General features: G+C 41.6%; 1 protein-coding gene across 6 annotated transcripts in view; it reads right to left on the bottom strand.

The window, feature by feature from the left end:
• Window positions 1–645: 645 nt before the first annotated feature.
• Window positions 646–11,062, bottom strand: part of rps6ka3b (ribosomal protein S6 kinase, polypeptide 3b) — a 44,761-nt gene continuing 34,344 nt past the window's right edge. For 5 of the 6 annotated variants that reach the window (XM_058376374.1, XM_058376375.1, XM_058376373.1 and 2 more), the window contains 15 exons: window positions 10,756–10,793; window positions 10,079–10,221; window positions 9,915–9,985; window positions 7,433–7,521; window positions 7,237–7,301; window positions 6,167–6,269; window positions 5,806–5,927; window positions 4,841–4,966; window positions 4,658–4,747; window positions 4,106–4,264; window positions 2,400–2,561; window positions 2,249–2,325; window positions 2,048–2,165; window positions 1,822–1,962; window positions 646–1,323 (listed from right to left, as the gene is read on the bottom strand). In XM_058376374.1, coding sequence (XP_058232357.1) covers window positions 1,201–1,323; window positions 1,822–1,962; window positions 2,048–2,165; window positions 2,249–2,325; window positions 2,400–2,561; window positions 4,106–4,264; window positions 4,658–4,747; window positions 4,841–4,966; window positions 5,806–5,927; window positions 6,167–6,269; window positions 7,237–7,301; window positions 7,433–7,521; window positions 9,915–9,985; window positions 10,079–10,221; window positions 10,756–10,793 — 1,627 coding nt within the window. In that variant the 3' untranslated portion in view covers window positions 646–1,200. The remainder of the gene's footprint in view (window positions 1,324–1,821; window positions 1,963–2,047; window positions 2,166–2,248; window positions 2,326–2,399; window positions 2,562–4,105; window positions 4,265–4,657; window positions 4,748–4,840; window positions 4,967–5,805; window positions 5,928–6,166; window positions 6,270–7,236; window positions 7,302–7,432; window positions 7,522–9,914; window positions 9,986–10,078; window positions 10,222–10,755; window positions 10,794–11,062) is intronic. The other variant, XM_058376371.1, reaches the window with a different exon arrangement.

The raw sequence follows: 11,062 nt of genomic DNA, 5'->3' as shown, positions 1-11,062 counted from the left end.
TTATATACATATATATCTATATATACATATATATACATAGACATATATTTGCATATGCATATCTGATCTGACCCTGACTTTCCACACTTTAAATTTTTCTTTTTTTACTCTTTCTTTTTGTGTAAGACAGTCGTAAAGCATTTCTCTACATGTCGTACTGTGTATGATTTCGTATGTGACCAATAAAATTTGAATTTGAATATAAATTAGGCTAATCATCCAGGATTCTCGGAGAAAATCGCCTCCTTTAACTAACTATCTAACTAACTAACCAACCAGTTACCTAAAGCTTAACTAATTAAAATGTTACCTAAATTGTTACACTGGGCATCGAGTAAACATTATTATTATTTTTTCTCCGAAGCTATTTTCTGGGAATCTCCAGCTGCTTGACCTTTGAGCTAATTTGCATATCATTTACATAAATCTGCATGTTTCACTTTTATATTTTCGGGTTATTATCCCCCAAACCATTTAAATGATGTGCTAAACATTTTCGTACAAAAAAGGACTATTTAATTAATCATATATTATCTAATATTCATATTTAAATCCTTTCGATCAGCATATCCCGCCCTATCCCTCGTGCTCAGCCAATCAGAGTGGAGTATTTTTCCCCTCTTAAGGCTAGATGTAAGATAAGTGTAAAAAAATTTGATGATTTTATTTTTCGAACACGATTATATCTATGGAGCGAAAAGTAAGGAATTTAACATTCTGCTTGATATTTGTTATCAGAAAAAAAATAAATAAAATAAAAATCTGGAGTGTTTTTTTTGCTGAGTAAATTTGATATCTGATGTAATTTCATTTCATTACACAACAGCGCACAGTCTCTTTAATACAATAATATTGTTCTCTACCAGCTTTATAAAAAGAATATTACAGTATATTACAAGTTCGTTCATATGCATGAGTGAGTCTCTTGTTTCCCAAAAAAAAAAAAAAGTCTAGAGAATGTTCCGGATGCTTTACTTGGAGTAAAAGCCGAAGATTTTATCAATCCGCTTCGGTGGCAGACAAGAAAGATTTGGACGGTCCACCAGGGGGCCTCAGAGTCCAGGCTTGTCCTCAGGTTGAGGGGCAGGCGGGCATCAGGCTGGGCGTCAGGCTGGGCGTCAGGCGGGCATGGGGCGGGGCCGTGTGCTAGCACCACGCCATGAGGTCTGTGGTTGGTTGCTTGGTGTGGTGGGTGGAGCTTCAGAGAGCGGTAGAGGTCACTTTCTTCACTCCTCGGCGCTGAGCGAGAATGGAGCAGCCCACGGGTTCTAGAATGGGGGGAACGTTCCTGTTCAGGGCGGAGTACGTCGCAGCCATGGCGCCCTGTCGGAGAACACGCAAGATATGTTTAAAGCTGCGGCGCTGTCACGTCGCATGTCATGTGACACAATTAACAAAACCAGCTGGGATTTTTTTAAAAACTAGCTGCATTGTGAATCATATAAAATACTGCTACTGAATTCTGGATTCTGATTGGTCGGTTGATTAATGTTCTCTGACGAATCACATTTTATATTAATGCGCTCGCTGTTAGAACAAATCACATGGCCACAAAGTGTTGATTATTGAATTTGTAATCATTAGTAAGCTACTGTGGTAGAGGATTAACGAAACACTCGGGGTCACAATGTTACAGGAAACTAATCAACCTGGGCGTGGCTAAATGATCTCCACCCCCTTCTCTTCATCTCTTAATGCTGAAAGCAGTAATATGATCCAGCAGCTCAATACGATATCACTGGAACGACTTTTCTACTCAACATCACACGGATCAGAGCCCAGATGATGTAAACCCCGAGAGTGTGTGTCCGGTGTTTGTACCTTGACCAGATGAGGAGCGTCCTGTCTGTTCAGCTGGTATTTAGGGAGCTGGTCTTTGTGGACGATCCACGGATGCCTCAGTACTTGTGCTGCCGTTAGTCTCTGATGAGGGTCTACATGGAGCATTTTAGATACCAGATCCTGAGGGCACCAAAATGACGTTTAAGGGACTAGCGTATAACAATCAACCCTAATAATGACTTAATGCTTGAATCGGTGACCCCACCTTGGCCTCGGCCGAGACGGAGTTCCAGTATCCTCCGGTGAGTGAGAACTTCCCGCTGCCAATCCGAGCCAGGATCTCCTCCGGCGTGTCCTCGGGTCCGTTAGCGAATGGAGTGAAGCTGTAAAACAGTCCAATGTCATTTTAAATGGCAGCGAAGTGCACAGTTCTGTTCGTTTTATAGTGCTGGATTTTGCTATTTACCCAGTGAGCATTGTGTAGAGAAGGACTCCGAGACTCCAGACATCACACGCAGCATCGTAGCCCTGCTTCTTCAACACCTGCAGGACACAGTCGGTTATTCCTGCTCTAACCTGCGACACGTACAAACACCTCCTTTCACAATGATGCGTACCTCTGGTGCTACAAAGTTAGCGGTGTAGCACGGCGTCATCAGAAGGCCGTTCTCTGCTCTCAGCTGCTTGGCAAAGCCGAAGTCACAGATCCGGATGGACTCTGGGTTTCCGGATTCGTCCACGTAGAGAATGTTACTTGGCTTAAGGTCTCTGTGGACGACCTGAGAACACGGAACAAGGAACATTACATGAAGCGATAAATGATCGAGATGACCGATTATCAGCATGCACACTGACACTGTAAAGGCTTTTATAATTGCTGCTGTATAGGCTAATAAAAGTGCTGCTGCTTGTGGCTGGGAAATGATTATGGAATGATGGGAATGCTGGGGAATGATGGGGTGCTGTGGAATGATAGGAATGTCAGGGAATGATTATGGAATGATGGGGACTGTGGGGAATAATAAGGAATTATGGGGATGCCTCGGAATAATAAGAAATGTTGGGGATGCCTCGGAATAATAAGAAATGTTGGGGATGCCTCGGAATAATAAGAAATGTTGGGGATGCCTCGGAATAATAAGGAATGATGGGGATGCTGGGGAATAGTTATAGATCGATGGGGTGCTAGGGAATGATAAGGAATGCTGGGAATGCTGGGCAATGATTATAGAATGATGGGGATGCTGGGGAATAGTTATAGATCGATGGGGTGCTAGGGAATGATAAGGGATGCTGGGCAATGATTATAGAATGATGGGGATGCTAGGTAATGATAAGGAATGATGGAGATGCTGGGGAATGATTATGGAATGATGGGGGTGCTAGGTAATGATAAGGAATGATGGAGATGCTGGGGAATGATTATGGAATGATGGGGGTGCTAGGTAATGATAAGGAATGATGGAGATGCTGGGGAATGATTATGGAATGATGGGGGTGCTAGGTAATGATAAGGAATGATGGAGATGCTGGGGAATGATTATGGAATGATGGGGGTGCTAGGTAATGATAAGGAATGATGGAGATGCTGGGGAATGATTATGGAATGATGGGGGTGCTAGGTAATGATAAGGAATGATGGAGTGTGCTGGGGAATGATTATGGAATGATGAGAATGCTAGGTAATGATAAGGAATGATGGAGATGCTGGGGAATGATTATGGAATGATGGGGGTGCTAGGTAATGATAAGGAATGATGGAGATGCTGGGGAATGATTATGGAATGATGGGGGTGCTAGGTAATGATAAGGAATGATGGAGATGCTGGGGAATGATTATGGAATGATGAGAATGTTATGATGGAGATGCTGGAGCATTATGGGGATGTTAGGGAATTATCTGGAATAATGGGGATATTATGATGAGGACGTTAGGGAATGATCACGTATGATGGGGATTTTGGAGCTGATAGTGATGCTGGGGAATAATATGGAGATTGGGGATGTTATGATCGGGATGTTAGGGAATGATTTCAAGTGATTAAGGATGTTATGATGTGGATGATGTGGAATAATGGAGATGCTGAGGAATGATTTGAAGTGATTGGGGATGTTATGATGTGGATGTTGGGGAATAATGATGTGGAATAATGGAGATGCTGAGAGATAATCTGGAATGATGGGGATGTTATTATGTGGAATAATCTGAAGCAATCAGGGATGTTATGATGTAGATGTTGGGGGATAAGTAGAATGATGGGGATATTATGGTGTGGTATAATAGGGATGCTGATAAATGGAATTACAGTATGTGGATAATTACCCCTTGCACATGGAGGTACTCCACGGTCTTGGTGATGGTGTAGAGCACGGCGCTGGCCTCCCTCTCGGAGAAGAACTTCTGTCTGAGGATCTTATCCAGCAGCTCCCCTCCTTTAAGCAGTTCTGTCACCAGGAAAACCGAGCGGCCGTCGTCATACACCTGCGGGACACAGAGATCCGTTTCAGCTCCGCAAGCAGCGCTGGGATATTTCTATATCTCTGTGTACGAAGTCTAAACATCATCACGTCACCAAATAAACAAAACCTTTCTGATCAATTGCTCAGAAATACAAGAACAACATCTTCTGTACCAATGAAATTCATCCTAATGTAACTGACACGAACATCATTAGCAGTTCACTTTACATGACATCACATCCATATAAATGACGGAACTTATCTAATAGATTTAGTTATAAATATTCTCTGAAGACGGTAACAGGATCACGGCGCTCCGGCTTAATCATTTTACTGGATAAAAATATGGTTGGGATCGAGGGATCACGTCACGCGCTCGGAGGAGTGGCCACATCAACACACTATACACACTCACGTCCTTCAGAGTGATGATGTTGGGATGCTGGCCGTAGCGTAAGAGGATTTCCACCTCGTCTGTCGGATCCCTTTTGGCTTTGTTGATGATCTGGATATAAATATATATACATATAAAGAAAATAAATGAGGTTATGATATTTATTATTGTTAACAGAAGTTCTGAGCAGAAGCGAGTGGTCACCTTGACGGCGTACTCCATGCCCGAGCTTTTGTGAATGCAGCGCTTGCAGACGGAGTACGATCCCACGCCGATGTCCTCCCTGACCTCGTACGAGTCTCCGAACTGAGCCGTGTTCCTGTGAAGCTGCTGCGTCAAGGACAAAAAAAAAGAGGACGTGAGACTCATCCAGGCTTGTCCTTACAGAAGTGTTTTTTATATATATATATATATATATATATATATATATATATATATATATATATATATATATATAAATAAATAAATGTACATATAGACTATACAGAGCCTTTCGAACTATTCAGGTCAGAAACTTTTTCAGAAACATTTTCTGAGACAACAGTTGATGGAGAAAAAATACGGTGTAAGGAATATTTACAATAGGTGTGTGAGAAGATTTTCATTCCGAACGAGAAGAAGCCACACCTGAGGTCTTGTGAAAGCCAAGATCAACTCATTAGACAGGTGGAGTCAGGTGTGGCTCCTGCTTGGGTGGAACGAAAACCTGCTCAGACACCCTGCTCTTTCTCAAGATGATTAAAACCCCTGTCTTAAAAAGTGCACTTCTCCTGCAAAACTCTACTCTTAAAAGTATTGGCACCCCCAAAATGATAGGCTTATTATGGTGTAGTTTGATGTTTGTAGAAGATACCCTGGTTGAAAATCCAAGGCTGTCCAGTTTGGGTGATCCTGCGCCTTCTGTAGCTTCAGACTGATCTCTGAAACAATCCAACCTGGCACTAACTAACTAATCACCTGGCTTCCTCAATCCGATGTTTGTAACTGTATCTACTGTGCTGGTCTCACAATGGATAATTTCATGAATGTGCAGGTGTTCCTAATAAAGTGGCCAGTGAGCGTAATTATTATATATGATATATGTTCACTTGACGTTGAGTTGTTGTTACACCCTGTAATAAGAAGTCGTGTGTGTGTGTGTGTGTGTGTGTGTGCGCGTGTGATTTTACCTGCACTATAGAGCTCATGTTGCTCTGCAGTGGTTGTGTTTCCTCCTCCGTGCTGATGGCCACGAAGCTGAAACCTCTGAAGAGCTGATGAGCGTTAGCACTAGGGGGCACACCTGGTGAGTCTACACACACACACACACACACACACACACACACACACACTTTAACTAAAGTTCCTGTTTGGCTTATCCCCCACACTTATTTAAAGGTTTATGAGTAATTCAGTGAAAATCCTCTTCTCCTCTGCTCGTTATCTGTTTCTCTGGAAGCGTGTTACACATTTCAGAGTTCACGCCTCACATGGGACTCGGGAGAGAAGAGAAAAGGAACACGGGGTTAAGCGTTTGTCCTGTCACCGTACCTTTGGGAGTTTTAGCTGTGAATTCTGGGTCGAAGTAGAACGTGTCGTCGGGTCTCCCGGAAGCCGGCTTGAAGGGAGGCTGAATCTCTCGCCGAAATAATTTCTGGGGATTAAAACAAAAAAAGAAAAAATCACAACAAACGAGGAAACAGATTATTTTCAGTTCAATTCGATTTTAAATTCATTTCTAGTTGTCACGAATACAACCAGAACACTGTATAATTAAATGCTTTCTGAGAATAATAAAAAAATAGAATAAAAATAATTTAATAAAATTAGAATTAATTATTAATTAATTTATAAAAATAAAAATAAAATTATCTGGAAAGAAATAGGACAAAAATATACAGAAAATATAAAAAATATATATATATATGATTATGTAATTGTTCTGACATTCATAAAAAACAGAATACAAATAATTGACTAAAATTAGAATTAAAATAGTTAGAATAAAAATAAAAATAGAATTATCTGGGGGGGGGACAAGTTAAAAAAATATATAAAAAATATTAAAAAATATATTTATCTGATTATTATACTGCAGACGTGTGCAGCAGTTCTGTTGATTTATCATTTCCCAGAACAGCACGGCTGTGATTTCGGTCTCGGGTGTGACCTAAAAAAAATCACACGCCCTCCTTCTAATACGCTATCGTTTCTATAGCAACAGCTTGAGGACAAAACAGACAGCTTTTTGTAAACAGGTAGCTCAGGAGTTAAGGAGTCTCCAGTGTCAGTGATGGGGAACAGTCGCCACGGCCACAGGAACCATTTTTATATTTCTGGTCTTATCAACCAGCTAGTGAGATTGCCTGTTTAGATCTGCTCTATGATGTAATGATAACAGGAACGAACTTGTTTTATGGATGTTCCATAACAATAACAACAACGTAACCATAAACAGATAATAAAATACACCATGGCAAATCTTAATGGCACGAGGAAGGAGACACTGTTATGGAACATAATCCATGTCGGGGTTGTGTGTTATTTTTTATAACATAGTGCACAGAAAGCTCAAGCACTTTCTCACACACACACACACACACACAGACACACACACTTACGTTCCAGTCAATAGAAGCGTAAAATTGGTGTCTCTTTATTTCTTCAACCCCGTCTGGACCTGCACCTGTACAAACAGTTTATAACAGCTGTGGCTCTGTTTCAGGGACAGTGCAAATGTTACGATTTCACAATACAGTACTTCGGAGTAAAACATTATACTGTGTGTGTGTGTGTGTGTGTGTGTGTTGGACTCACCCAGCCGGTTGGAAGGGTTTCGTTTGAACAAGTTTCTGAGGAGACTCTGAGCCTCCAAGCTGAGGAACTGAGGCATGCCCAGCTTCGCTCTACAGCAGAAGTATCAGACGGGATAAAGGAAATATTAATAATAATAATATTAAAAACAATATTAAATCAGACATGGCAATGCATCACCTCAAACATGAGAACATGATTATTAATGTATGGATGAGGAGTTTGATGGATGAATGGATGGTTCCATCAGATTTATCCAACCATCCCTTTATCCATCAGATCCATCCTACCATCCCTTTATCCATCACATCTATCAAACCATCTAATCATCCATTCATCCATCAGATCCATTAACCATCCATTCATCCAAACATTCATTTATTCATCAGTCCATGGTTGGATGGATCTGATGGATAAAGGGATGGTTGGATAGCTGTTGGATTGGATGGATTGATGAATGGGGTATGACAGTTAATGGATGTTTTGCATGGATGTATTAATGGGATGGATGGATGTGATGGGAAGAGATGGATGGATGGATGGATGGATGTATGGATGAATGGATGAGTGCATGAGATACTCTAGACAAATGCATAAATAAAAGGATGAGATGGAAGGATGGAGAAGTGAGTTGAATGAAATGGATATATAAATGAATGGTTGAATGGACTTGATGGATAGTTAATGGATGAGCTGGATAGATACATAAGATGGGATGGAATGAATGGATGGATGGATGGATGGATGGATGGACGGCGGGGAAGACAGATGGTTAGTGGATGAGCTGCATGAATACATGAGATGGGATGGATGGATGGAATAATAGATAGACAGACACATAGACAGATAGATGGATAGATAGATAGAATAGATGAAATGGCTCCACTATGGATTAGTGGAGGGATGGAAAGATAGAGGGATCTGTGGATTAGTGGAGGGATGGATGGATAGATCTATTGATTAGTAGAGAGATGGATAGATCTATGGATTAGTGGAGGGATGAATGGATAGATCTATTGATTAGTAGAGGGGTGGATAGATCTATTGATTAGTAGAGAGATGGACAGATCTATGGATTAGTGGAGGGATGGATGGACGGACGGGGCAGATGTGATGAAATGAGGTCAAAGCAGCACTCTGTGGTTTACGTCTGGTTTATCCGGACTGCAGCTGGTGGAACATTGCCTACGGGTCTGTTATAAACTCCTACTGATTAGCTGAAGTGCGTGTAGAAATTCGTGAGAAATCCTTAACGCCGTGTTAACATTTGAGCGCTCGTCTCCTCAGAGAAATATATCTCCCGCGCTAGTTTCCGGTCTCTCCCGCTAATCATTCCTGACACCGAGGGTGAAGTGTGGGAAAAAAATGGAAAGAGTCGCTGAAGTCGAGAAAGGTGAGCTTGAATAAGCGTGAAGTTATCGAGTACCGTGACAAGACGAACGATACGGACGTCAGAGGAGATGTCGATAAGCTAGCTACGCTCACAGTGGTTCTCCTGAATGAACACAAATCCCCAAAGCTAGACTTAGGGAATAAACCTGGAATCTGATGTTCAATAAGCAAATGGGATTGATGTTCAGGTCAACTTTTGTACATCTAGTGTATATTCACTTGATTTGCAGTGCTCTCTCGGAGATGTTTAGATTTTCCCAGCCAGATATCCATCATTTCACATCCACGTTATTTCCGATGTCATCAATCCCCAAAATGCCGAGGATGAGTCGATCTGTCACAGACTCCGAATCATCTCCGCTCCAGCCGAGGTGCTCTTCGTTGTACGAGCATTTTGTATAAAAGCCTTCGCTCTCTTATCGTCTTTTCCAGCCTTCAACTCCGCTCTGTTCATTCGGCTACTCCGGTTTATCGCGCCCATCTGCCCCGGCCTGGGGCACTTCATTACACTCCACTTGAAACAGCATTACTCTCTGTGATCCCCATCCAGCCTGTTGTGTTTATAGAAGTTGAAGTGTTAGAGCGCTGGTGCTGAAGTATGACCTCGTCCTCCATTAGTGGCTTTTATAGTCTGATAAGCGTGAAACAACTTCGTTCACAAGTAACACCCGGCCACTGGGTTTTTTTCTTTCTTTCTTGGTCAAAGTTGGAGCTTGTTGAGGAGTTAAGAAAAAATTGCATTAGGGGAAGCACAGAGTGATAACTTTTTCTTCTCAGCCAATCAGATTGCACGATGCAGGGGAGGCAAGAAAAACATGGAGGATGAAGTGGAGCTCATTAGTGAGTTGATACGGACATATCGATTTGAAATGACGGCATTCCGGTGATTAAAGCGTGGAAAGTTCTGGGAAGTTCACTGAAATGTGAATACCCAATCTAGTGAACAGGTTCTGCTAGTTTGTTACCTGATCCTTATTAACTAGGATTGGTAAGAGCGTTGTTATGGTTACAGAGCCTTCCCCCCCCCCCCTCCTCTTTCCTAGCCCAAAAGCTTTTCCTGTAAAACATTCCCACAGTGATTTTCAGAACTCACTTCAGGATCATGGTCATGGTCTCTTTGCGGTCCTTGCCTTGGAAGGGAAGCGTCCCGGTTAACATCTCGAACTGTAACACAAAACAAACCCGATGAACAGCGAGTTGTGGATCAGACGCTAGAAAACAACAGAGCGAGGCTGGGGAAAGCGTCACGCCGCTCACCATGAGCACGCCGTACGACCACCAGTCGGCGCTGTGGGTGTGGCCTCGCCGGTTCACCACCTCAGGAGCCATGTACTCCACTGTGCCACAAAACGAGTACGCCTTGTTCTCGTGATCGATCGACTCCTTACTGAGGCCGAAGTCTAACACACACACACACACACACACACACACACACACACACACACACACACAGTGAGACCACCGCACTGAGACACACAACTACAACCTCACAATTTATCTTTATTTATTAAATGATCATAAATGCATATAAATAAAATAGGCAACAAACTTGTAAAACGATTTAAAAATAATGGATTAAAAATTCTTACTGATTGTTAGTCCAAAAACAAAAAAGATAAGATTTTTTTATTTAAAATAATACTTTTAATAATTTCTAACACTAGTTTTTTTGCTCTAGCTATTCTGGCCAGCAATTAGCCCTGCCCTCAGCACAAAGACAACTCTTAAGCCACACCCCCTTTTTCCTTATAAGGCAGCTTGTGTAGTGTTTTTTTGTTTGTAGTCAGAGTTACTGCTGCTTTCTGAGGAAAAACTGACCAGCTAATAATGTTAATAAAGTACATAATGGTGTAATACTCGATGGTTGCGAGTCTCTGAGGAGCAACATGAGCATGATGGTCAGGAGGAAAAGGAATCGATCTGGATTTACTCACCGGTCAGCTTAATGTGGCCCTCCTCGTCCAGCAGGATGCTGAAATCACACAAATTTACACGCCAGAAGATTGATAAAAAAATAAATGAATGGCTTTAATACATGATTCTTTATCGAAGGAGACGTAATTCCACCACACACACACATTTTTTATTTACTACTGCATCTCTGTGTATTAAAATGATGATGCAGACCTTACCTTATGTTTATATATATATATATATATATATAAAATGTGTGTGTGTGTGTGTGTGTCTGTGTGATTAGACCAAAATCTTGTTAAAAAACAAAACAAAACCTAATGTCAT

The sequence above is a fragment of the Hemibagrus wyckioides genome, linkage group LG23 (assembly GCF_019097595.1).
Source record: "Hemibagrus wyckioides isolate EC202008001 linkage group LG23, SWU_Hwy_1.0, whole genome shotgun sequence".
In the NCBI taxonomy this organism is placed as follows: Eukaryota; Metazoa; Chordata; class Actinopteri; order Siluriformes; family Bagridae; genus Hemibagrus; species Hemibagrus wyckioides.
Note: the sequence above shows the minus strand (reverse complement) of the source record. Positions and strands in the feature narration are given on the sequence as shown.